This window comes from Neolamprologus brichardi, chromosome 10 (genome assembly GCF_056152115.1).
Source record: "Neolamprologus brichardi isolate AB-2024 chromosome 10, ASM5615211v1, whole genome shotgun sequence".
In the NCBI taxonomy this organism is placed as follows: Eukaryota; Metazoa; Chordata; class Actinopteri; order Cichliformes; family Cichlidae; genus Neolamprologus; species Neolamprologus brichardi.
The window spans coordinates 25,778,449-25,806,176 of record NC_142113.1 but is presented as its reverse complement, the minus strand read 5'-3'; the positions used below and the strand labels follow the sequence as shown (position 1 = coordinate 25,806,176).

The 27,728-nt window shown below is 39.7% G+C and overlaps 1 protein-coding gene across 2 annotated transcripts; it reads right to left on the bottom strand.

Moving 5' to 3' along the window:
* Nucleotides 1-200: 200 nt before the first annotated feature.
* On the bottom strand, nucleotides 201-27,728 carry ttc3 (tetratricopeptide repeat domain 3). 2 transcript variants are annotated; one of them, XM_006785058.2, is made up of 46 exons: nucleotides 27,643-27,728; nucleotides 25,496-25,566; nucleotides 25,365-25,401; nucleotides 22,751-22,907; nucleotides 22,581-22,662; nucleotides 22,433-22,486; nucleotides 22,013-22,145; nucleotides 21,745-21,830; nucleotides 20,131-20,225; nucleotides 19,589-19,651; nucleotides 17,560-17,614; nucleotides 16,653-16,842; nucleotides 16,445-16,469; nucleotides 16,303-16,366; nucleotides 15,583-15,607; nucleotides 14,662-14,722; nucleotides 14,428-14,515; nucleotides 14,200-14,352; nucleotides 13,467-13,547; nucleotides 13,149-13,258; nucleotides 12,926-13,052; nucleotides 12,727-12,849; nucleotides 12,531-12,632; nucleotides 12,329-12,421; nucleotides 12,173-12,237; nucleotides 11,299-11,447; nucleotides 10,873-11,193; nucleotides 10,478-10,753; nucleotides 10,354-10,397; nucleotides 9,594-9,650; nucleotides 9,424-9,503; nucleotides 9,187-9,342; nucleotides 8,495-9,092; nucleotides 8,321-8,389; nucleotides 7,688-7,831; nucleotides 7,460-7,599; nucleotides 7,285-7,353; nucleotides 7,097-7,193; nucleotides 5,182-5,285; nucleotides 4,471-4,555; nucleotides 3,941-4,054; nucleotides 3,353-3,573; nucleotides 3,120-3,234; nucleotides 2,440-2,571; nucleotides 2,018-2,110; nucleotides 201-836 (listed from the first exon to the last, which is right to left on the bottom strand). In XM_006785058.2, the coding sequence occupies exons 2-46, from the start codon at nucleotides 25,553-25,555 to the stop codon at nucleotides 726-728; spliced, it is 5,304 nt and encodes a 1,767-aa protein (XP_006785121.2). In that variant the 5' UTR covers nucleotides 25,556-25,566; nucleotides 27,643-27,728; the 3' UTR covers nucleotides 201-725. The 2 variants fall into 2 exon arrangements, with proteins under 2 accessions (XP_006785121.2, XP_006785122.2); XM_006785059.2 differs by having other exon boundaries at nucleotides 11,317-11,447.

Genomic DNA, 27,728 nt, shown 5'->3' with positions numbered 1-27,728 from the left:
GAAACTATTTCATATTTCCTAGTTGTTTTTTTAAGGATGTGCAGCATCACAGGGACTGTTCTTTCAGGACCTGGTGGTTTAGAAGTCCAGCTGACATCCAATCAGCTGCAGCTCTGTGGGTCTAGTCCTGAAAACCTCAGAGCTGCAGCAGAAGTCATCTGAGAGTACAGCTTGATTAAATGAGTCAGTCAGAATGCAAGTGGGTTTTATAACTTTAATATTTTTTTCCAGTACAGCTAGTGTTTCAGCTCTGATGTCAGAGCATCCGAGTCCAAACCAACACTTTCCTCTTATTTTATTTCCAGAAGTTACATAAGAAAGACATAACCAGCATTTGGTTAGCACAGCTTAGCATGAAGATTTTAAAAAAGAAAACTCCCAAACATTCACCCTGGTAGCTGCTCTGAAGCTCACAGATGAAGACTTGTTTAATCAAGTCTGAAAGCGGCACATTGTGGATTTACCGGGACTTCCTCATTCACCAGCTGCAGGAGTCTCAGCAGCTGTCCACAAAATCTAAAATAACCCTTCTTGTTTTATGGCAAATTTAGCCACCATAAAATAATCCCAAGCAAAAAACACGGAACCGTTATTTCTTTCAATTACATGAAACCTTTCATTTAAAAAAGAAAAACTCAAAAGCCTTTTTAGATTTTAATGCAATAAGAAAAGCAAAAAAGATAAAAGCGTACACATGAGCAGTGAGAGGAAGCGAGGTTAAGACTTCATGGAGCTGGGCGTCTCCGGCCAGTCAGCATGGGGAAATCTTCTGGCAGCAGGGCATGAGTCCTGCAGGTTGGACAGGTGCTCTGCTCCTTCAGCCACGATCTGATGCACTGAACACAGAAAACAGCGCTTTAAAGCCTGAAACTAGACCAGACGCCACATCTGGGTGCTTTTCACTAAAAATCCAGTGTGTGGTGTTAACGCTTTCTTCTATTTCCTAGGCCTTTTTATAAAAACAAAACCAAGCTTAGCTCGTATTACACTGTGCAGCCACAATATTACAATCAATAGATGAAGTGAAAATCATGATTTAGCAGCAGCCCTCTTTCTTTGTGGGTTAATATCCCAGCGCCTGTGCAGAACATGGTTACACCATCCTCTAGTTGCCTTCTTTTCCTTGACCTCAGTGGAAAATGATGTGGAGGAAAATTCCCCAGGGCTAGGAAAAGAAGCACAGTGCTTCTCCACTCAAGACACAAGACTCCTCAATACTTCAGAAGTTGTTGAGTATGTCTCGAAGATGGACTACAACAACTTTCATAGGCCACATGAGAGAAAATATTAGTTAATAACCAACGTCTGGATTTTAAATAAACAAGAATAAACAGACTATAAAGAAAACTGACATGTTGCTTATCCAGCTTGTAACCCTGCCTCTATTCAAGCTTAATTAATGATAACCCCAAAGTTGGCAGTACTGCAAAGGATGTAACTAATGCCGACTAACTCATGACAGACCTTAAAATTCACTTTTTAGGTTTTTATATGTAAATAAGCTTTTAACACAAGGAAATAACTTGATAAGAAGATGCATTATGCTCATAGTTAACCTTTGGGTTTGACGTCCTGTAGCCAGCAGTGTGTCCTCTGCTAAAGGAAGCAATAAAGGAAGCACTGAGGTACCCTACCTTTTTCTAAACACTAAGGAAAATAGCTCCTGTTGTGGCTGCCACACAGATACTGTGCTACAAGTCTCTCCAAGCAAAACTCAACTATTTATCTGCTGCCATATTTTGCACCTTGCTTATTCCACACCTTAGACCAGGGGTGGGCAATTCCAGGCACCGAGTGCAGGTTTTAGATCTCACCTTGGGTCAACACACCTGAATCACATGATTAGTTCGTTGCCAGGCCTCTGGAGAACTGCAGGAGCTAATTTAGCCATTTAAATCAGCTGTGTTGGTTCAAGGACACATCTAAAACCTGCAGGGACACCGGCCCTCGAGGCCTGGAGTTGCCCACCCCTGCCTTAGACCCAACAGTTTACTGAGTCTCTGGTATCGCTGCTCACCTCATTATGGAAGCTGTGTCTGCACTCCAGCACGCAGGTGTCATCCGGGCTCATTTCATCATGACAGATGATGCAGGGATCCTCCATGTTAAGCTGCAATCGACACGCACAGTCAGGCCCTGCTAAACGGCACTCACCCAACCCTATCAATGCTGCACATACCAGGCTGTATTAATTTGCAAATGAAACTAGTTCTCAATAAATGCACTCCTTTTGTTTGATGTTTGCGCAAAGGAATCGATTTTTTTAAAAGTAAATTCGAAGATTTACTGGTCACTAGAAATGAGTTGCAACTCTGATCAAGGCTTACAACAGCACTGCAAGTCGACAGCAGGAAAACAACACTAACAGTGAAATGATGAAAATGTGCAGCTTTGAGTCAAACTTGAACACCAGTACTAAATGATGATTTTTGGACTCACAGCGTTGGAACTTCTGACTCTCTGTTGTCCGATTGGCTGCCACACCGGTGCTGGGTTTATCAACGGAGGGGTAACACACTGAGCTGGACTCCCACGACCCAGAACGCTGGATCTGGTCGAGTTAAACCTCTCCTGAGAGGAAGAAATGAAGTCAAATAGTCAAGAAAATACTTTCTGCAAGCCTCCGCAAATCCTGGTATCAGTCACCTGAGACGGGACCTGTGTGATAAAGTAGACTGCAATATGCTTCTTACTGGTTAGTAGTAAAAAGAGTGAACAGGCCACCCTCTTCTTGCTGAGAACCATGACCTCAGAGCTGGAGGTGGTAATTCTCATTCCTGATGCATCACACTCGATTATGTAACCATAATGACTGAATTATACTATTATTCAGCTCTCCCTTCTTGTGTTGTGTTCCTTCATTTGCCAGAAGCTGTTATCCTTACTCACATTGGTCAGAACAGTCCAACAATTTTGAGATGCTAGTCTTTCTATCAGGGCACCATGATGGTCCAAATATACCATTGGTTTAGACAACACTCAAATCAGTCCATAATTGGACAGATATGGTGTAGTCTGAACCCAGTATTTGCATCATCTCCCCATTTGAGCTTCAACCAACTCTGTTTCACCAGGAACCTCACCGCAAACCCTTAAAACCACTTTAAGAATGTGTCTACCTGATGGTCCAGGATCAGTTGGGTCACACCTCCGACTACATCCTGTAAAGTCATGCTGCTAAAACTTCCACCGCTGGATGAACGCAGCTCCTGAACAAACTTCATCAACTCCGACCTGAGCACACAAACACAGTTAATACATTTTATTAAGTGGGTTTGAACACCATGGTCTAAATGTGAGTCTGCAGCAGGAGGATGACACTTTTCTTTTTAAACAGCTGCTCCAGTGTTACCTTGTATAGTCAGGGAACATGGTGGACAACGTCTCCATGGCTTTGCCGAACACTGTGTTGGGCTGCTGTCCTGGCTCCGATGTCCTGATTGGATGTTTGTGCTGAGAGGGCGGGGCCGGTGCCTCAGCCGCAGGGGTTGCAGAGTGGTGGATGGGTGGAGGAGTGCCGCGTGAGGCCTGAGCTGAAGACTGAAGAGTAAACTCTTTGGCTGCTGCAGAAAGCTGCAGGAAGAGTTAGAAATGTAATGTTACAAGTGAGCTAACAGAGAGATCCTGATCAGGACGTTCGGCCCTTTATCCAGTTCACCATCTGACTGTTAGCTGAATGTGTAATAAATATGAAGTAAATAAATGCTGTCCCATTCAGTGCAAAGGAAGCAAACAATTTTTGACTTCTATTTGATGCACAAAAGCTAAAGAGAATTTATAATAAATGAAGAATAAATCAACAAAATACACATACAGCTGCAAAGCTGCTCATGTGATCAGCCCAAGTTATTGATATAAATAAAGCTCAGCTAAGTGTGTGATTTTTAAAAAAAAATATATATATCCTAGAGAGAAAGCTGAGTGCTGTGAGTAAACTAACTTTTTGTACTGGTTTTACTGGAGCAGCTGCAGGTTCAGGATGGCTGTTGACTGGATGCATCTCAGTGACTCGCCTGCCGGTGTTCACCTGATCCATCTGATCCTGGTACTGCCGCTGTGGACCGCGTAGAGACAAAATGTCACAACATCCATGCAGAGCCTCTCATAAACATGCAGACGGTGATATCAGATTATGTATATTTTAAAGGCAGACTGACTGTGCGTGGTTTTATTTTATCAGGCTGTTCTGGAGTGTCATAAGGTGTGGGATGTCATTATGGTACGGTGATCGCTCCACACAGGTAAAATATAAGCTGCTGCGTTAAATTCCGTCCACCCATAGAGGTGATGGGCAGGACTGAAGACCTCTCAAGCAATGACAGCTAAACATTTGATGGAGACATTTTTCTAAATGACTGTATGAGGCCTGAGTTTAGTATCGCAGTTCTTTGTCGAGTCCTGCTGCTTATGAAGCTGCCCGATCTTACACCTACGCCACAAACATACGTCTGATCTGAAGGGTTCTTGTACCTCAGCAGTGGAGATTCTCTTTTCCACTTCTTTGATCTGGTCTCTGCAGCTGTTTCTCGCTGCTTCCAGGTCTTGATTTGGGAATCTGCAAAGAAGTCAGATATCACACATAAGCCTGAAAACATCTGAGCTATATATCCGGTCCATTCCAACATCAACACCGGCCACTGGGAATATTCACATTCCCAAAGCACCAAGACCTTAATTAGATTCAGCTCACTGAGGCAGAGCCAACCGCTCTCCACTGGCTCAGTAAAATGACGGTGTAGGAGTGCATACCAGGCCGGCATGCAGTCTGGTCTTATGGCACCAGACATAGCCCTACCTCACTCCAGTGCTTTAAAGAAAATCCATTTAGTTTGAACAGGAACAAATTCCCATCCTTTTTAACTCACATCACTGCAGCTAAAAGCTTCATAAAGAAATTTTCATCTGGTGCATGAAAAAAATAAAAGAGTGCTGCAGACTTAATTTATTTTTGCAAACACTGGATCTTTAAACACAATATAGTATAGTCCTTTTTGTTACTTTACTTAATTACATGCATTGTTTGACTGAGCAGAGTTTACTCAGTGTCTTGCTACAGATTACTTTTGGTACTTTAAAAACAGCAAAAGCACTTCAACGTTTTGAAGCCAACTCAGGCTGTTGTGAGACATTAGTTCCATTTCTTAAATGACTTGGCTGACCTGTACTCTTTCCTGCTCTTACCTGTGTAATGCTTCATCCAGTTTGTTCAGCAAAGCCTTGGCGTCTGCCAGCTCTTTGTAGAGGCCGTGCAAGCTCTGATCCCGACTGCTCTCCATTAGCGACAGCTGGTGAAGTAACACAAGCGGAGGATGGGTCGTCATTATTTCAAGTCAGTTTTTGAGTCAACAACGTGCCCCCAAAAAAACCTCTACCAGCAATAAATAATACATTAAAATAAACATTTCTTGTTGCTAAAAGAGAGTTGTGAGGGACTTGAAAAACATCAACATACAGTGGGGCAAAAAAGTATTTAGTCAGCCACCGATTGTGCAAGTTCCCCCACTTAAAATGATGACAGAGGTCAGTAATTTGCACCAGAGGTACACTTCAACTGTGAGAGACAGAATGTGAAAAAAAAATCCATGAATTCACATGGTAGGATTTGTAAAGAATTTATTCGTAAATCAGGGTGGAAAATAAGTATTTGGTCACCTCAAACAAGGAAAATCCCTGGCTCTCACAGACCTGTAACGTCTTCTGTAAGAAGCTTTTCTGTCCCCCACTCGTTACCTGTATGAATGGCACCTGTTTGACCTCATCATCTGTATAAAAGACACCTGTCCACAGCCTCAACCAGTCAGACTCCAAACTCCGCCATGGCCAAGACCAAAGAGCTTTCGAAGGACACCAGGAAAAGAATTGTAGACCTGCACCAGACTGGGAAGAGTGAATCTACAATAGGCAAGCAGCTTGGTGTGAAAAAATCAACTGTGGGAGCAATCATCAGAAAATGGAAGACATACAAGACCACTGATAATCTCCCTCGATCTGGGGCTCCACGCAAGATCTCATCCCGTGGGGTCAAAATGATCATGAGAACGGTGAGCAAAGATCCCAGAACCACACGGGGGGACCTGGTGAATGACCTGCAGAGAGCTGGGACAACAGTAACAAAGGTCACCATCAGTAACACACTACAACGGCAGGGAATCAAATCCCGCAGTGCCAGACGTGTTCCGCTGCTGAAGCCAGTGCATGTCCAGGCCCGTCTGAAGTTTGCCAGAGAGCACATGGATGATACAGCAGAGGATTGGGAGAATGTCATGTGGTCAGATGAAACCAAAGTAGAACTTTTTGGTATAAACTCAACTCGTCGTGTTTGGAGGAAGAAGAATACTGAGTTGCATCCCAAGAACACCATACCTACTGTGAAGCATGGGGGTGGAAACATCATGCTATGGGGCTGTTTTTCTGCCAAGGGGACAGGACGACTGATCCGTGTTAAGGACAGAATGAATGGGGCCAAGTATCGTGAGATTTTGAGCCAAAACCTCCTTCCATCAGTGAGAACTTTGAAGATGAAACGAGGCTGGGTCTTCCAACATGACAATGATCCAAAACACACCGCCCGGGCAACAAAGGAGTGGCTCCGTAAGAAGCATTTGAAAGTCCTGGAGTGGCCTAGCCAGTCTCCAGACCTCAACCCCATAGAAAATCTGTGGCGGGAGTTGAAAGTCCGTGTTGCTCGGCGACAGCCCCAAAACATCACTGCTCTTGAGAAGATCTGCATGGAGGAATGGGCCAAAATACCAGCTACTGTGTGTGCAAACCTGGTAAAGACCTATAGTAAACGTTTGACCTCTGTTATTGCCAACAAAGGTTATGTTACAAAGTATTGAGTTGTATTTTTGTTATTGACCAAATACTTATTTTCCACCCTGATTTACGAATAAATTCTTTACAAATCCTACCATGTGAATTCATGGATTTTTTTTTCACATTCTGTCTCTCACAGTTGAAGTGTACCTCTGGTGCAAATTACTGACCTCTGTCATCATTTTAAGTGGGGGAACTTGCACAATCGGTGGCTGACTAAATACTTTTTTGCCCCACTGTATGTAGTCAGAAATAAGATGTATCAAAGTCTAGGCAATACCAGAGCTGTGTGAGACCTCCTGGTGGCCGAGCTAATCAAGACTTTACATCGTTCGATCTCATCCTCCAGACTCATCTTTTCAGCTGCTAACTGATTACTGGAGGGAAAAAAAAGGTGAGAGAGAGAATCTTAAAAAAAAGAAGAAAGAAAAAGAAACTTTCACTTCACGTTTCATTGTCCTGTCTTACCTCAGCTCCAAGAAATCATTCAGCTTGGCTTCATAGCTGGTTTTCTTCTCCTGGATGCTTTGGGCAAGTCTACAAATAAAAATAAAAAGACCACAAAATTGAGGAAATTTAGAGATTAATGTAAGAGCAGCCACGACACAGACACAATGATTTAAGATAAGATTTAAAGTCTTACCTCCCTTGTTGCCCCAACAGCTCTTCTATCTCCTGCTTTAGGGACCTCAGTGCTTCCTGATTGGCTTTCTTTTCCTTCTGGTCCTTCTTCACCTCCTCCTCTAGCTTCTGCTGGAACAGCGTCAGCTCCTTATTGGTTACCTTGATGAGAGAGAAAATATTAATTAAAATACAGACATGTTAAGTTTCAGCTAATGACATTTATAAATGCCAAATGTATTGAAATTACTTGAATATTGGCTGTGATCTTCTGCACTTCCTCCTGTAGTAAAACGACGTCTTCTCTCTCGCCTACATTTACTTTGTCATTTGTCATTTTCTTGATCTGCTGCTCCAGCGACCTGTTGCTCTTCTCCTGCTTGTTGATGTCACCCTGGAGAAAATATGAACAGTAAACGACAACTTACTGTAAATACTGAAGTAACACTAGTAAATCTTCATATTTTACATTGAATCCATGCAAGTACAGTGACTTATAGTCTCTCTCAGTGCGAGACTGGAACAGATGTTAAGCACTTATAATTTGTGCAGTAGATAAGACTACTACTACTACTACTACTACTACTACTACTATTATTATTATTATTAATTAAATTTACTCAGAGTATAATTATTTCTTTGTTTTCTGTAACAACTGTCTTGTTTTCTAGTGTACTTACCTTTAAATATTTGTATATTATTATTTATAAGTATACCTCAAAATTACATTTAATTACAGGGGATTTACGCTCTTAGTCGCAGGCCATATTATAAAGTGTTACTGAATATTTTAAGCTTTAGTAAATAAAACTCCACTAACAAAATACTTGCTATGAATCACATTGCTGGAGGCTTTCCTTTTATGGGAAAAACTGTGACTGACCTGGGATTTCTCAAAGCCCTCATGAAGCTCCGTATTCACCGCTACACTCCTCATGGCTTCCTGGCATGTCTGAGGCCACAGCAAACACAGCATTTCAGACAGACACATAGCAGTGTGCATTTATGTACATATTCCACTTAGTTAATTAAAAGAAACAAATGTGTTGGTGTTGACCTGCACTGCTGCATGGCTTGCATGGCTCAAAAAGATGTCATTGGTTGTCACCGATGTCCCTAAAGTTGCATTAGTTTCCCAAACTCCACGGTTAAACTCAGAGGGATCAAGATACAGATCCTCGTAGCCATTGGGTGAAAAGTTATTGTCTGGCTCCTGATCATCACCGTTACTCCAAGCAAAGTAGGACCCAATCACTGGCTGGTATAGGGGCTGAAAACCAGATGCATAAGGATTTGGGAGCACTGTATAGCCTTCAGTCTGTGCAGATGAATAGTCATGCATATAGCTTGTGAAACTAGTTTCATCGCCTGTATACAAAACAGGAGATTCAGAGTTATTGTCCGGATCAGCTATTTCGTCCAGATCGTCCAGGCTGGCTCCACGTCCAGCCTGCTGCAGGGACACGGCATGCTTCGCCAGGCCAATACACCTCCCGATCTTTATGAAGCGAAGGGAGTCCAGGAGAAATGGCTCGAAGCCCCCAGCTGCTTCGATCTTTCGCTTAGCCTCAGAAGGGAAATTTTCAAGTTCACCCACCAGCAGAGGGTCTTCAGCTACCAGGGGACCATGTTCGTCCAAGATCTGAGCAAAGTAGCTGCAGGGGGACAGACAGTCCAAATATTACTCGCACTTACATATGCTCACATAAGAACGCGTAAGCGTAACCTCTTTAATGTGTTTGCACTTACTCATACAAACTCTCTTTTGTTGAGTCAGGGTTGTTGTCCAAAATATGTTTATAGTGACTTCTGTGTCTCCTGCTGTCATACTGATCCTCGAATTCCGCCACTTGGTCTCGAAGGTGGCTCGGCACAGTGAACGAATCGAGCGTGTCAAGGAATGATCTGTAGACAGAAAGCTTGATTGTTACCAACAAGTTTCAGCTAAAACATAGTCTGCATGTCCATGAAGACAAAGGAACTTACAAAGAATCATCTTCAAAAAACTCTTGGTCCCACTCATCCCTTGGATTAACACTTCTCATCCCAGACAAAACAATAACACCCTGAGAGGAAAACAAGGAAGAAACATTTTAGTGTGACGCCGCATAAATGAATTCCTCTTACACGCAACAACTAATATTGCAACCTCTGACCTTTGGCTCTTTCTGTTTCTTTTTCCGACCTCGACTCTTAGCTTTGATAGGAGAATTCTGAAGGAAGAACAAGTGTGATGAGCATCAAACTAAAACTCCAGTTTAGTGTTGTCTACTCCATGTTTTGTTATTGAGAAAAATCAATTCACTTTAAAAGGAATAGTTTGACATTTGAGGAAATTACTTGTGTGGACAAACCAAGTTGAAGGTTTCAGCCAAGACTTCCAATAAAGTGCTGTATTTACCTCTTTAAATGCAGCATTTACCTATGACCAGGTAAATACTTAATAGTACTACTACAAATTTGCTCCCAATTCAATTTTATTTATACAAAGCCGAATAATAACAACAGCCGGTCTCTCACACTCTCACACACGCTATAAGCACGGGAGTCCCATCTGCTGTTTAAACCTTCAGTTTGGGAGGGGTAGCCAATCAGAATAAATCTGGTTCAAAGGGGAGGAGCTCAAATGTACTGTTTTAGGCAGAGGATAAACAGGTCTTTTGTCCCATTTACCCTCCCCTCAACTCCAACCGGTCATGGCAAATGTTTGCCCCTCCCTGAGCCTGGTACTGCCAGAGTTTTCTTCCTGCTAAAAAGGAGTTTTTCCTTCCCACTCTCACCAAGTGCTTGTTCAAAACGCCCTAAAATATCGTTTTAGTGCTTTCCCCACCACCAGTGTATTTCTGAAAACGTCAAACTAATCCTTTGAGTTTATAGACCTGCAGCCAGATATATTTAGATTTCCAAAAACCTTACATTTTGACTTTCATCTGACTTTTTTAAGACCGAACAATGCCCATCTGAAAAACAAACAAAATAAAATCATGAAGTAAAATGAAGGCTCTCCCAATCAAAAGTTAGTCGAGCTCAAAATACTCACCCAACATATCAAAATATTCATCCAGAATAGTGTGGCAGGAGACATACTCATCCCTATGCTCGTCCATAGTCCAGATAAAGAGTCTCATGTCATGTGGCGGGGCCTGTTTAAGGTATTCAGTCACAGTTAAGCCAATGCTTGAAAATAACTCCGGGCTCGTGCCCAACTTCTCTATAATCATATCCTGCAAAGGTCCAAATTTTAGCAGAAGAGACAAGTCCAGTTGCTCCAAGCGTCCTGCGTAGCGTTCAATGAAGTTCTGGGCAGCATTCAGACCTGCAGAAGAAAAAATAATCCATTTAACAGTATGAATACCTAAAAAAGCCACTTTTAATGCTACAGAAACTCTTCTGACACGTATTTCAGAGTATCAGATTAAGTGGATAAACACCAACCTCCATCATTGAGCCGGTGCGCCCAATTGCTGAGTTTGGGATTTATGTTCACACAGCTACTGAGCTCCTGGATAAATACACGAGCCCAAACCCGGTTCTTCCTCTCCAGCAGCAGCTCAGCAACTTGTCCTAAAGTCTCTAGCTGCTCCTGCTGCCAGTTCAGCATCCTTCCAGCTAGCTGGTTCCCCCTAGCAAAGTCCAGCTCCAACCAGGGTTTCAGACTGGTGAAGAGAACAGAAATATGGAGGCCATTCTCCCCCCTCAGAAGCTCCACGTTCTGGTTGATCTGCAGAAGAACTCGATCTCTGTACACTAACCAGACTGAAACAAGGGAAACAGACAAAAGGTGAATCAACAAGTGTTTGGGTTGAGAAAAGTCAAAATGTTAAATTCTAACTAAAGGAAACCTTTTTAACAAAATTTTACCAAAGCTAGAGGAGGCACCTTTCTGCTGACTTGGAGCTGCCGAGTCTTGCTGCTGTTGCAGAATCTGCTTATCCTCCTTATCCTGAAAAGACACTTTATGCTGCTTCCTCCTTAGCTTGTGCTCCTCCTTTGATTTTAACTTCTTCAGACTGAAAAACAGCAAGAAGTAGTACAGATTTTCAGAAAGCAGCTGCACGTGAATGTGAATCATAAAACTAAGGTCATGGTTCGATCCCCAGGTTCTCCGGTCTGCAGTTGAAGTATTCTAGGAGAGAGAATCAACTCTGAGTAGTCCCTAATGCATTCACTGGAATTTCATTGTGCGTGTGAACATCAGGCCAAGTGTTAAACACAAAATAATAAAAATACTGGCGACGGCCAGTGATCACTGAGACTCAAACCTGTCCAAGATTTTTAGTAGACACACCTAACTTGTAACTCCTACACTGAATCACACTTTGTAGCTGAGCCGTTTGAAATAGAAGAGCTCTGCAGATACTGTGACGCAAATTTTAAGAATGTCAGATTAAATCAGAGACCGGTCTTTGGCAGTCATTGCAATTTGGGTGTTTAAAAGCCCTTACTGGTCAGGGAAATATTTGAGCTTGGCTTTAAGTGAAATGCCTGTACACACAGGCATGCAGATGAGTCAGCTGCTTGTAGGTGTGAGACGGACACACTGTCACTTTATAAATTCAAGAGGGAGTTACCGGGTCCCTGCTACAGCCAAAACAGCTGCTGATACTAAAGTATAAGCAAGAGTGCGAAATAACCAGAACATCTAGCTGGTAATTATTAGCTAGTAGCTACATAGTTGTTAATTTTTTCTTAAGTTCACAAACATCCAGAATGAACTCTGTAACTTCAGCCTCACCTTGTACAATTCTGATTCACCTTTGGCTTCTTCAAAGTCTGCGGTTTGAGGACTGCAGCTTCAAACTGAAAAGACAAAAGAACTCAAGTCAACAACAACTCTGTGACTCATGACCAGAGTTTCTATGCCACCCCTCAAAGAGCTTTCGCCTCTCACCTTACACTTCACCACGCCCGTCGGACAAAAGATTGTTATACTACAGATCTGACCGATGCAGTCTGGAGTCAAACAAGCTTCTTGCAGCAAATCCTGCAACACAAAAACAAGTAGGTCTGTTCACAGCTGGAAATTGTAGCTTCGTGATAACAAGAAAGCAACAGAATACACAGAAGGATGATGTAACAAGGTCTAAATTCACCTTTTCACTCTTTTCTGAGAAGGCTGACGCTTTCAGGGTCTTCCAACATGTGACGTGATATTCAACTGTGCAGTCCTCACAGCAGCATATCCGAATGAAGCCCTTCATAAAGTAGAAAAAAAACCATTATGGTTTCTATCTTTTCTATCTTTCTTTCTTTTTTTAAACTGTGAAAAATTGACTGGATGCTGTTTACTTTAAAATCTGGGTCAGTAAAGTAGATTTCAGCTTTCACTGGGCAAAGACATTTGTCAAGGCGACAAATGGCATCAGGAAGGGGAGGAAACTTGCACAACTCTATAGCATCTTCCAGAATTTCCTAAAACGAAAGAAAACATGAGCAATGCTTGATTCACATCACACATTTGTTAAAATATAAAGCACCTGAGACTCACCTTGAAACAGTCTGGCTGTGTTTCTTTGACAATCTCTTTTGTTAAAGGCCAGGTGAGTTTACCAGGTGTTATTTGATTCTTGACCATCTGCAGGGAATCTAAAAACTGCTCCAGAGCTACTGCAAACCTGCCAGAAGCAGAAGAATCCACACATTGTACAGTTTGAAAATGCAAAAGTCAGAATCAGTGACAAAACTGCTGTTAACTGATGTTAGTTGTGTACCTGTTCTCCCTGAGATACAGCTTGCCAAAGGCGTAGTAAACTAGACACTGAAAAGTCCTCTCGTCGTACGATTTGATCTTCTCCAGCAGTTTTTCTGCTCCTGTCAGTTCCTACATATGAACGACAACCACATATAAAGCGAATGCAACAAAGTCCACCTTGTTCCACTTTGCTACTGAATTTCCTGCCTTAACTGCTTTATCTATCAATCAGAACTTCTTTTTGCAACAAGAATGTACGGTGACTTAGCTGTAGTCCCTGGTGCAGAATGGTGCTTCTGCCAAAAAATAAAATTTGACCACTTTGCTTAAAACTTACCTCCGGCCGGCCGATCTGTATCAGGGCTGACGCATGGCCAAACAGTAACAACAGCTCATCTATTGTTGAAAGTCCAAGTTCCTGAGAAGAAGAAGAAGAAGAAAGGACATTAATCATTCTGTTGAAACTGTAAATCATCTAAAAGGATTAACATTAAAACCTTTACTTAGTGCTTCAAAAGTAACTGTTTGTACAGCTTAGGGGAGCAGAAACTTAGTTGAATAATCTCACAGGTTCCTATTGGGTTTTTCTTCTTCTTAAATAGTTTATAATGAAAAGTGAGAGGAAGCATGGTAGAAGAGGAAGGAAGTGACTCGCCAGAATAGGCTCCCTGCTCTAAATCAGCAATTAACCACAGTGAACAACTCACTGGGGCAAGATCTAAGAACCTCGACCTAATTTCAAATAGAAACTTTTCATTTTTAATCCCAATTTTAAATAAAAAAATAAAATAAGCACTTTGACAGACTTTGGTCTGTATGTGCGTATGAAGAGTGCTATGTAAATAAAGACAAATAATCCAGTTAAGTTTCGTTTCAGTGTTATGTCATCATCTCTAGAAAGGATCAGTGTAGTGTGAGAAATGTGGAAAAAACAAACATTTGTACACAACACTGCAAATCTGCAGAAAAACTAAAACTATTGACACATTTTTTTGTATTTGGAGTTCATTGAGATTCATACTTTAGCCTTTAGCATACTTTAGTTTAGCCACATTAAGAACTAATATTACCTTGGTTGTAACAGTTTCCAGGAAGGTCAGCGCCCTGCTGAAGGCCTGCTCTGCATTGCGGGTACGGAGGTCAGCCATTGCAGTGTGAGCATCTTCCACCAGAGATCTGAACTCTTTCAATCTGTCAGCTTTAGCGTCAACCACCACCTGGCTCTGAACAGAGGACGGCCACTTTATGTAACGGTACTGCTGATGACTTTGAAGCAGTCATAAATGTGAGAAACTTACCTGTTTTCCAGGATAACTAGTTTTGTTTTTTGATTTCTTCTTTGCTGTGGCGTTGGACTCTCCCTTTTCACTCTTTGAAAGCGGCTCGCTTCAGAACACAAAAGTTTTAAATTAAACATTTCCCCTGCTGAAGTTGTTTTTCTGTGCTTGACAGTACTGTCCAATGGAGCCAAATGTTGTGGTAGAAAAGTGAGACAGTTTTTATGGGTTATTAATAGCAGTGTTTTCACCAACCTTTTAGGTGGTTTAAGGTCTTTACTGTTGCTGTTCTTCTGTGGAGTCCTTACAGTTTTTCCTTGGGAGAGAATATCAGACTTTAAATTGGACCTTTTCTGCTTTTTCCAAATTTCCTATCTTACACGCACAAACTCTTACAAAGTTCATATTAAACATACACAAAATTCTAACTAAGGCCATCAGTGTATATACAGGTAATCTCTGCGAGTCCCAGAGCTCAGTGTCTCTGCTTTAAACCGACAGGGACAGAAAGGGAGTCAACAAGTTTGTTTCAGCCAGAATATGGACCGAGTGGCTGCAGCAAGGCCCAGTTTATGTTAAATAAGAAATATATTCAATTGTTACTCAAGTAAAGCCTACTCTGATTTCTGATCCTCCTAAGAGGAAGCAAAGTTTCACCTTGATTTACTCACGTGAATGCAGTTATGTTTGAGCAGCTGAGTAACAGCAACAAGAAGAGATATAACTATATTCCAGATATCAAAACATTTATAAAAGTGACCAAACGGTCCTGTAACTTTCTTCACTTTTCTCCATTTTTTTTAAAGCCAAGTTGAGCCAGCTGCCCTCGAACACCATCAAAAAAGGCCTCAATTTCTGATTGTGAGTGCTGTCAGGAGTTAATCAACAGTCTATTTCAGAATCACAGCTGATGGGTTTCACTGATTTGAACATTTAAAAAATAAATAAACAAATATCTGAATTCACAGCAACTCAAATTTGATTCTATTCATGTCATCAACTGCAAATAAGCCTAAATTTGTGTCACTTCATGGTCATCATACATATTCATGTCATGTGGCAATTTAGCAATAAACTTCAAAATAAGCCTCAGAGCCTCAAAGGGTTAGTTTTCCATACTGGAAAGTGCAACTATATGATGAAAGATAAAAACCAAACAGATGAAAACACACTCACTTGTCTGCTTGTCCATGTTTACTACCTGTTAACACACAAATAAAATATCAACTCTAAAAATTAAGCAACAAAACATGAGTCATATTTTTAAAATGTGACAAAACTAAAGCCGCAAATTTTCATCATCTGAATGTTCTTTTAAAACCACCACAATTAAATTTTAAATAGATACCAAAAGAACATCTATAGCTGAAGATCATGAGACCATAGTAATCAATACATATCCATTTACAAATATGCATAAAAGAAATTAATAATCAATTGTAGAATTAAAAGAAAGAAACAGAACACTGAAATAAGAAACTGAAACAAAAACTGAAATCAAAGTCAAATTAAATGTAAACACTCAAAACAAAAACTTAATTGAAAGAAAAAAAAAAACCAAACATTAAATACTGTTACTCATTTTCTTTCTTGCCACTTTCATTTTTCTTTCACATATAAGCTCTTCTGTATTAGAATATTAATATTTTGACATTTCCCCTTTTATCTTAGACAAACAGACCTAAAACTAAAGTTTATGATTACAAAATACAAAAAAAGAACCTGAATTAAGGTTTTGTTCAGCATTTTTGATTGAAAAGTGGATTATCAGAATTACTCTTAATCATTTATCAATTAAACCACTCTATTAAAGATTTCATTCAATTAATATTTCGACAAAAACTAACTAATTTATTATTCTGCTCTACTCACAATCTCAAATGATCCATTACAAACCTTTGGGGACGTGCTGGCCGCTGGATGACTCTTATGAGATGGTGTCACGAGGCCAAGTCTTAAGCTGTGAAGAAAAAATAAAACTGCATGAAATAAGAATTTTACTCGCGGTTATTACCAAATGCACAAAGCACATACATACCTTTGACCTTGCTCTAGTGGTCCAGCTGAAATCAGAGAACAGAAATATCAGTTTGAATTTGGAGGGATATGACAGATTATTTTTTCACTAAAACCAATAACAGGATCTTAATTGGAAGGTAAAAAGTGGAAACATTCAAAAACAAAACAAAAAAAGAAATAACCCTTTACCATTAGCCACTGTAAGAAGACAGGGTTTTTAAGTTTACCTGAGACATATCCTCGAGGTGGGCCTGGATGAGCCATTGGAAACGTCGTTGCGTATTTGCAGAACTGCGTTTCCAGATCTTTGACTCCCTCGTGGTCATCTTTACAGACCATCTGGGCCAACTTATTTGCTTTGATTGCCATTTCATAGTGTCCCAAGGAGAACAAGGCCTCGCAGTAACGGTAGTGACCCTGTACAAAAACAAGAAAGATGATTTCTTCACCACAGCAGCTGTTTGCTCACACAGTTCACATAATAATGCTCAGTGTGAACCAGCTAAGCAAACACTTTTTATGTTTATTTCCATTTGCTGTTCAGATAAGGTACTGTACACTAAAGCCAAACACAAAGTTACAAGCATGGTGGGTGGCAGTTTTGCTGGTACATTGCACAAAGTGGATGGAATAATGAAGATGGATGACTACTTCCAAAATCTTCCACTTCACCTCAAATTAGCAGCTAGATGTTTGAAACTTGGACACAGCTGGGTGTTCCAGCAGGACAATGTTTTGGAATGGATAAAGCAGGCTAACATTAAGCTTCTGGGAATGGCCTTCCCAAAGCCTCAACCTTATCGCCATTGAAAATGTTTGGACTATTCTTAAAAGCCGGTACTGTGCCAGGAAACCAACCAATCTAAATGAACTCTACCAACAGAGGTGGTCAAATACCCAGCCAGAATTATGCTATGCACTTGTTGATGGCTACTAAAGGCATCTGGTCACGGTGCAACTTGCAAAAACAAAACTAATCCAAAGAAAAGTAATGAAAATCTGTTGTGACACAGACTTCAGTCTACTCTAATAACAGAAACTCAGCAGAAATGAAAGCAACAGTGGAGCAGAAATGTATTTTACCAAATATGAACTGAGAACATTACAAACAAAGATTATAATTAAGACAAATACCTTTGCCCATACAGGTTTAATCAGAGTGGCACGTTTTCCATCACCGACCGCTTTTCTGAAAAGTAAAAATAAAAAGTTTGGATCGAGAGATCCACGAGCTTGTGACTTGCTCTGCTTCACAAAAACAATCTGCAGTAAAACACACCTCAAAATGGGTGTGGCGTAGTTTTATAACAATCACAGGTGCAAAGTGAAAGCATTTATGACAAGTTGTTTTCAGTAAGTTTCGGACACAACTTCAACTTATCCAGGTACACAGAGAAGAGGATCAAATGTGGAGAGGTTAAAGCTCCAGCAACGCTGGTTTTACATACAACTTGTTTTTAAAAAATCTGATGAATGTGTTTCTGTGTGTGGTTGTTATGCGTAAGTGCTTCCAATACTTTTTGCAATATCAGATAAGGGTAATAATGTCCTCATGTGTATTTGAATTAGATGAATGGCAAAGCTTTTAGTACATGTCTGTTTTTTTATTCGCTGAGAATAAATAGAAAGTCCACTTATTCTTCGGTTTAGGTCACTTCTGTCTTGGTTGAAGACAAAAGTGACTTCCTACACAAAGAAAGTTGGTATTAAAACATTTGTCAGCCTAACAGCTTTTTAAAAAGGCCAGTTTCAGTTAAATATTGACTTTAGATCAAGATTAATTAAATCAATAGGTTAACAGCACTGTGTTGACATATTTGGTGTTAAATTCACTATTTTATTCCATAGACAGACACTAGGGGTTGGCGATAGAGCCTCGCAATCATAAGATGATATTGAAAAAAAATTGTAATTATATTTATGACAACATAGAGAGAAAAAAAACCCTGAACAACATTTTGATCCATTACTGCACACAGAAGGAAACAATATTTATTAATGAAGAAGCACTGAAAGGCATTTCCATCCTTTTTCAGTGAGCTAACGTCTCTGATGACACACCCTAATTCAAATTGCGTACAAGAAACAATGGTAGTGACTTTGAGCACAACTCAAATATAAACACCGAAGTAACCTAGGTCGTGTTTCCATGGGACATTTTAATTTAAAGCATTTACTACCTTAACAACAACAATTAAATTAACTTTACCTTGTAACTCCTCTGAAGACACACAGTAGGGTCACATAAGAGAATTGAAACTGATGAATATTGTCTACCTAGGATGTTGTGGTTGCATAAACCGTTTCCTGTCATGTGGAACGATGACACCAGCCAATGCTCCAGCAATGCTCAACCCAGTCATTTGTTTACTTTGGTCTTACATCATCAGCTGCTAGCATCTCCTCCTCACCTGCCATCACAGCCTGGTTCTGCCTCAAGTGGTGAAACACTCAAGGCATTGCTAAATCATTCTATCCTAAAATTACAGTTTGATATCACTTAAAACTATATCGCTGCTATGGGAGATAGCATGACAGAGCCCTGATCTAAACCAGATATTTATGTGTTTATATCTATGATAGCCACTAATATGGTTCAGAGAATTTAAAAGAATAGGGTGCCTGGTAGGCTAGAAAGTACACAAAGACAACAGGAAACATACAGTGCTTAACAAACCTATTAGGCCACTCACCATAAAAATAAGAGCACAAAATATATTAGAAATGAACCAAATTCATATTTTTATACCCAAATTTAAGCCGGAGTGCTGGATATCTCTGAGAAGTCAGAAATTAATCAAGCAAAACATTCAACCACTAAAATTATTTTTCTGTTCAGGGATGTAAGTGAACAATTAAGAAAAAGGTGTGTTTTAATATCCTCTCAGCTTTTTTGTAAAACAGAAAATTAAAAAAAAAAAACGATTAACAAAAATTCTGTTTTAGCATTAATAATAAGATTTTGACTAATGAAACTGCGCACCCTTGTTGATTAACTACTACAAAAATATAGAAATTCCCAATGCTGTTAATTTAGGGCAGCTGTGAGTTAAAATTTACAACCTTACATTGGGTGGTGGTATAATTAATTTATTAAGCATTGCTTTTTCTGCTTTTTATCAAACAGAACGGTGTCAAGTGCTCCAGAATGAGTGGTACTTACAGATATTTCTTACACCTGATAAAGGATAGGGCTCGGTTTCCATAAAGTTTGTGATTGTCAGGGCTGGGAAGAGAAATAAATTCATTTTAACTACAAAAGGCACAACTTTACTTTTTAGTGGACAGATATGTAGAACATGTTTTTTGACATATTTCCATGGATTAAATACACTCAGTGACAAGCAGCATATTTAGGCTGTATTAAGAAATGTACAGCCACAGTCACATGGGCTTAATGGCCGGCCAACAACACCCTGGCAACCAGTGGTTGCCGGGGGGGGGGGGGGGGTGCATTCCCAAACTGGTTGGACAGTGGCTGCTGGAGGTCACAAGGTAAAAATTTGTGTCAACAGCCAGCAACCATTCACCAACCAGTCATGACGAATATACATTTTTCCCTAGAAGCCGGTGGTTACTGAACAGTCTCTTGACATATGTGACCGACACCTTATACATCTCACTATGATGGTGCTGCAGTGTATCACAGTTGTCATAAGGTAAAGGCATGGCAATAAAATTTAATGTCAGAGAAGTATTACTTACTAATATTCGATGGCTTTAGAATAATACTTCACCGCTTCTTCATAGTGCTGTTTCTCAAAGTGCTCGTTTCCTTTCTTCTTCATCTCTTCACTTTTCTGGGGGAGGAAAATATTTATTTCCACTGGCGGTAGAGAAATGCATTCAAACACAGGAAGGGAAAAAAACAGCATTAAATCTTTTGAGGAAGCACTTTAAAGTTATTGAGCGTCTGAGGTTGTTTTCAAGCATGTTACAGCAAGTAGACTGCCTGCTGGCTCTACTATGAAGCAGGATTTGTGGCTGAGCAAGGTCACGTGAGGGCATGCATGCAGCACATTGGTGTCCTGTATGAAATAAGTTCGACATAACCAGGCTTTATTTCTGTTAGCTGACTGTTAGCTTGACAAAAGTTTAAATCCCAGTCAGAGGTAATGGATATCCATTTCTATGTTAACCAAGTTTCAGTTTCAGATGACCTTTAATTTAGTGTCAGCTTATTTTTAAGCTTTTTGATTTTTGTCCCCAATCTAAATTATTTGATGTTTTACTTGTATGCCACAATATGATCAACATTCATTGTGTTTACATTTATAAACTTGGAATAATTATGTGCCTTTATGTCCATGTTCGAACATGGATACTTATCTTTAATGTGTAGCTTTTATTCAAACTGTGAAGCCCTCTGATACTTTTCAAAACACCATAAAGATGAAGTTAGAAACCTTGTTAACCCTTTAAGACCTACCATAGAACCAAGTCCGCCAGAGCTTATATTATATTTTTACATGTTGTAGTGCCATTTTTGGGAGCATTTCAAGCTCCTGTACATCAATACAACCATTACAGCCTAAATTTTAATAATATGTATGCATTAAGTGCATAGTAATTACATAAATTGCAAAAAAGTGCAATAAACTACAAAAAAATTGAAAATAGTTTTTGTTTTTTTAACATATATTTCTAGTTAGAGAAATTTAAGAGGCTTATCCCTCAAAACTGTAAATACAAAAAAGTTGCACAAACTAGTTTCCCACCACAGGAAATTTATTTTGAGTGTCTTCATAGTTTTATTTTTGAAATACACCAATTTTTATATACTGCAGGAAAAACTAAAATAAATATTATAGTGCAAATTTGCAAAAAAACAGCCTGTGCATCAAAATAAACTATTTTCAGCGGTTCAGTTTGAGTTCTTGGACGTTCGTTCTTGGTCATTATAGCAACGCAGCCGAAAATCTCATGACGTCATCTGTATGAGATACAAGTAGCAATGGAGGATGTCGAATCGATGGTATAAATACTGCTCAGTTTCTGGCTTTTTGTCACACTCTGGGTCCAAGGTGTTGGTTTTTGTGCAGCCATGTCTCTCGTGGCCAGGTTTCAAAAGCTCTCATGACTCATTTAGTGACGTTATTGATTGCCCAGTCAGTGGCTTGCAGACTGTTGACATTACATTTCCAGATTGAGCCATCTTCCTTGGAACTTCGGCGCAAGAAGGTACTTAAAAAAGTATTTGGTACCAAGTACTACCACTTAATGGAAAACCCTAAAAAGCGAGTCCAGTTGAGCTGAGCAGGCACCAGTGGGGGAAAAAAAAAGAAAAAAGACTATGAGAAACAGTGTGGTGGCTCTTACCTCAACATTAAAGTCCGACGGTGGAGCCATCAGCTCCCTCATCCTCCTATCTTGGCTGCCTCCCAGATCCTGAATAAGTCTGGCATCTGAACAAAAGACAAGTCTCAGCTTTTAAAACACCACCACCGAAGTCAAAGAAAATTATCAACAAACCAGTTCACTGTTTAGAAAAGGGGAAAAAAAACTATGAATATCACAGACTCAACACATAAAGATACCCACAGGAATTACTAGAGCTGAGCACTCAAAAGCAGATACTGTGTCTTACACTCTGTGAAGATGAAGTGGAGAGCTGTGAAGCAGATGTGCCCAGAGTTGAGCTCAGTCATTTGCTTTTGTATATCAGGTTCTCCTGTTCGCAGCAACCAGCGAAACGCATCATCCAAGATGTCCGCACTGCGCTGGTTTTAAACAAAGTCAACACACCATCACACATGAGCACTGTTTGTACAGCTACATTACATTTGTACCCATTTTGAACAAAATAACAAAAATAACAGAAAACACACTGCACATGCACACAGGTGAGACCCTGCTACCAAAAATACATTTTTGGTGAATTGACATTCACGTGTCAGAAATCAAATGAAAAACTGGTTACTTTTTAGAGCTCTTTCATTTATATATTTTTAAAACCACCCAACAAACTTCCAAAATCAATAATTACAATAATTTTTCCCAAACTTACCAAGTTAAGCCTGTTGCTAAGTAGAACAATATGTTTTGACTCATTCCTCTTTACCTGGGAGAGAGAACAAACAAGCACCTGTTATAAAGAAAATGAGACTTACAGACTTATCTTATCTCTGTGTGTCTGACTGACATATTTAACTTACAACTCCTCTCTCCAAGGCCCTGAAGATCGTTTCTACTATTTCTATTCTTCTTATGTGCTTTAGATTTATATCGTTGTTTTCACTGAAAAGAGACCATTACACATTCTATTAACAGTTTAAACACTGATGATGAAGAGGTATTAACTACAGGTAATTATAACTGTGCTTACTTTGCGCTGATTAGACCTATTTCAATAGCCCAGCGAACAGTATCGCACTCATCACGCTGCAGCAGAATGGGAAGCCAGAAGGAACAAATTTTCATCCTCTGCACTGCTTCTCTTTTTTTGTCAACAGGGATATCAGACCATCGATTAAAAATGTCCTCTGGAAAAAAAAACACATGGAGAAAACGATGCAAGGTGTTGAGTGACGGCAAACAGAAGATGGCACATTATAGGATGATTATTCCATCTGTTCGTTTTAAAAGAGGAAAATAAAACATTAAAAAATGTTTTTAGTGATTATCACTGTTTTTGAACAAATAAACTCAAAAACAATTACTTGACTGTTAAATCCAGTCACAACTAATGCATATATAAGAGTTTGTAACCAAATAATCCACATTTCACAAGTTTGCACTTTTCATAAAATGACCCCCTTCTCTTATGAAACATATTGTGCAATATGAGAAAACATATCGCTTCACTGTAGTTTTTTAATAGCATCTTCACTAAAACTCACTCTACAAAAGAAGTGAGAAAAAAAAGAACTCAGAAAAGTACATGTAACAAAATATATCTACAGTAATTGTCTAGGTCACAACATTGGACTACAGTGACTGAACCTAATATATTATTAAAGCTTCCTCTATCATTTCATTGTTACATTTGTACTGGAGACACTGCTTTATACAGTCAGATCCACAAATCTTTGGACAAAAACTTTTTGTCATTTTGCCTCTGAGCACCATCGCTGTGGATCAAGCAATCAAGATGTGACAAAAGTATTGCATTCATTTTTTATATACAGGACCTGATTATCACAGGCTCAACATTACTTGAACAAACTTTTGAATGTGTTGTTTTCAATACTTCTGTAAAATTCCTTTGCAGTCTGTGACTGCCTGAAGAAGATTGTTTTCTGGCTCTCTGTGGCTTCAAAAACTGAAAAGCTCCTCTGTTGAGCTGAGATCAGGTGACTGACTTGGCCAGTATAGAATATCCAATTTATTTTCCTTGAGAGACTCTTGGGTTGCTTTTGCACTATGTTCTCGGTCATTAGCCATTTGCACTGTGAAGCACTTCTAATAAATTTTACAGCATTTCTCTGAATCTGACCTAAAAGTACAGCCCTGTACTGCTACTTATATCAGTAGTCACATCATCGCACACACTAGTGACTCATTTCCACTGGCAGTCATACGTGGTCATAGCATAACATTGTGTCCATAATGTTTGATAGACAATGTGGTATGCTTCCGATCAAGAGCTGTTTCTCTTCTTTTGTGTACTCTCCAATTTTCCCATCATTTTGGTACAGGCTCAACCTGTTTTCTACCATCTAAACAGAATTGAAGACTACGACACCAGCAGTGTTTTAAACATGCAGGGCGAGGACTCAATGGGGCGCTACATGATGCAAAGTTGAGGCATCTTGCCCTCAGTTTGAGTCATCCACCTGCATCAGTTAGACAACTGTCCTGATAGCATCTCCTATCTTATCCTAGATAAATAAACTGGTGCAAACTGTAACAGCTGCATCAGGGTATATCATTTCAGGGTATATCACATCACTCCTCTATCTGAGAAAACATTGTTTCTATATGCCTCCAAATCTTTCTATGAAAAACTGAGGTGGTCAGGTGGGATGAATTTGCTTTATTCTACAGTAATTTATCAAAGGAAGATTCCTACAAATGCATATAAGGGTCAGTGTAAAATCACCTGTGTTCATTCTTTTCAGTGACAAAACTAACAGTTTCTCTTTAGTAAACAGCACCGTTTTAACACCAAAGAGGCTATGTGCAGCTGCAGACCAAAGATGTGACCCTTGCTCTAAGATTAGTGCAATATGCAAGTGAGTCTAAAAATGTAAGTGCATGTTTTTACTTACGCAAGTAAAAACATGAACTTTATTCATTAGCAATGATATTATACATTTGAGTTATTGCATAAGGTGTCATTTAAAAGGGTTGCTCAACATTAAATGTAATAAATTTCTGATTGTATATGACAGCGGTCCCCAACCCCCGGGCCTCGGACCGGTACCAGGCCGCGAGAGTTGAGGCTCAGGTGTGAAATGTATGGTTTTCAGGGTTTTTATTGGTTTTCAGCGTTATTTTTATTATCGTTTTTATCATTAACTCTGTTTTTCTGGGTCTTTTCACGTGTGTTATGAATAAATCTTCTTTTTTTTGGTACCGGTGCTCGTTTTATTTTGTTGTATTTATCCGCGGCACCTTAAAGGCCGGTCCGTGAAAATATTGTCGGGCATAAACCGGTCCATGGCGCAAAAAAGGTTGGGGACCGCTGGTATATGACATTAAAGAACACAGTTATTATCAGATTATTATGATAACCCAGTATGTAAGGTTAATTCTAGAACACCAATTTGCAGTTCTTGCATTACCACTAACGTCACGTATCATTTACTTGATAAAACACACTTCCCATAAAAGTATATTAGATTACAACAATACACGACAAAAAATTACTCTTATTTCCTCATGTACATTGTCACAAAAAGAAAAAAACAATGAAAATCATGTGGGTGAAAAAAATTAATCACTCAACATTAGTATTATAGGGTTAATTCCTTATAACTGTTTGGGCAGCTTTTTACCTGATGGACGAAAGGTGATGACCATATCTTCCATTTTCTGAGTGACCAAAAGGGGGAAAATGTTAATCAGTGACATAAAGGAAAGAAAAATAAAATAAGTAAATCATTTTATTAAAAGATTTTTAACTCACCAAAGGTGGTCTGGTTCTGCCCAAGACACCATTATCAGAATCAGAGTCTGGATCTGACATTTTGTTCAGCTCTGTAAAAACATTCACATCAATCACCAAAGCCAATTTTACAGTACATGCTAAAGAGATGTAAATACATTTCTGCCGATGATTTGAATTTACTTCAGTGAATGCAAATCAACAAGCAGAAGCTTCTGTCTATATTACAGTGAAACTACAACACAACTGACCATGCAAGAGAAAATCTAGTTCAATTTAATGAAGCTTGGCTCCACCTCTCTGCAATAAAATGTTCAAACTATTTAGATATTATGTGGGAAAAAAAGCTCTTAAAAAAAATCTATCACACCATAACCTGCAATCTCACTGAATGTCAGCTGCCTTTTGTTCTGTTCTCTGTTAAGATAATCCCACGCTGTCTCAATGTGGTTCGGGCTCTGGGAAGGCAAAACTGGCAGACTGATAGTGTTTCACTTTGTGGTTTTCTATCCAGGTATATTTTTACTGCACTGGCAGTGTGTTTGGGATCATTGTCATACTGAAAAATAAAGCCGTTGCCAATCAGATGTTTTCCAGGACACGATTTTCAAATATTCTTCATCCGCTAGAGATATTTTTTTTTAGGCTTGCCACTTCTTATTCCACTACTTAAGTTGTCTCAAATTTTTGGTGGTTCCATCATTCTGCGGGGCTGTGTGGCCAGTGCAGGGACTGGGAATCTTGTCAAAGTTGAGGGACACATGGATTCCACTCAGTATCAGCAGATTCTGGAGACCAATGTCCAGGAATCAGTGACAAAGCTAAAGCTGCGCCGGGGCTGGATCTTTCAACAAGACAACGACCCGAAACACTGCTTAAAATCCACTTAGGCATTCATGCAGAGGAACAAGTACAACGTTCTGGAGTGCCCATCTCAGTCCCCAGACCTGAATATTATTGAAAATCTGTGGTGTGAGTTAAAGAGAGCTGTCCATGCTGTGAAGCCATCAAACCTGAATGAACTAGAGATGTTTTGTAAAGAGGAATGGTCCAAAATACCTTCAACCACAATCAAGATTCTCACCTACAGGAAGCGTTTAGAGGCTGTAATTTCTGCAAAAGGTGGATCTACTAAATATTGATTTCATTTCTTTTTTTGTGGTGCCCAAATTTATGCCTGATTTTGTTTAAACAATTATTGCACACTTTCTGTAAATCCAATAAACTTCATTTCACTTCTCAAATATCACTGTGGTCAGGTACAAGAACTAGACTGAATATGAGTGAAAAAAATAATCCAAAGAAAAATCTGGAAAACTACTGCTCAAGACAACTCTAAAAATAAAAAGTCTGGTTACCTGCAAAATATAAATGAATGAGCTGACTTTTTGACAATATTGTACTGTCTCTGTCGCCACCCCTGGCTGAGTTTGCCCTTTTGTTTGCTCAATAAGGTTTTAAACACCACACCCACACATACAATTGACAGCGTTATCTAACAGAACCAGCCCAGATACGCCCAGACTTCCTCGTGCAGTCTCCTCTCAAGGCTTCATTTTTTACACAACTTGGGAATATACTGAGCACCAAACTGCAGTTTCCCCAACATCCAGTGACCGGGTGTGGTGAACTAGTCTTCCATCATAGTAAGGCCATTACGCAGAGAGCGGGCATGTAAGACACCTAAAAATCATGAGGTGATGCCCAATGTATATGCAGGCAACCCCAGGTACAGTCTGAGTTATTACTAGAAATGCTTGAAGCTCGTGGTCCCCCGACCTAAAACAAAAAAGATGGAGGACTGTCCTACTAGTTGAAACCTAATCTCACAGGAATTTGCCCCAATAACAATGTTAGCACTGTAGCATATGAGCTAACCTACGTAGTGGCTTACAGAGCCATGTTAAACGCCTGGTAGCGGAAATATAACACAATGCAGTAAGTGTAAGCAACATTAGCTTTAGCTTACACATACTTTCTAACAACGTGGCATACATTAATGACTGTTCAACAACGTTTTGACACTTTTTCTCCTACTTTGTTTTAGCGTGACGCCTCACAGCATCAGCCTTAGCCAGCCTTGTAGTGTAGCTGGGTGTTGTTTTTTTACTGGGGGGGAAATAAAATATTATGGACAAATAACAAACAGCAGAAATTCAAACACGTACCTTATGATAACTGCTGTATGGATGCTTCACAGTAACCCTCGTTGCTCCTGTTCATGCTAGTTTACGGAAATGAAGGCGCGGTTAAC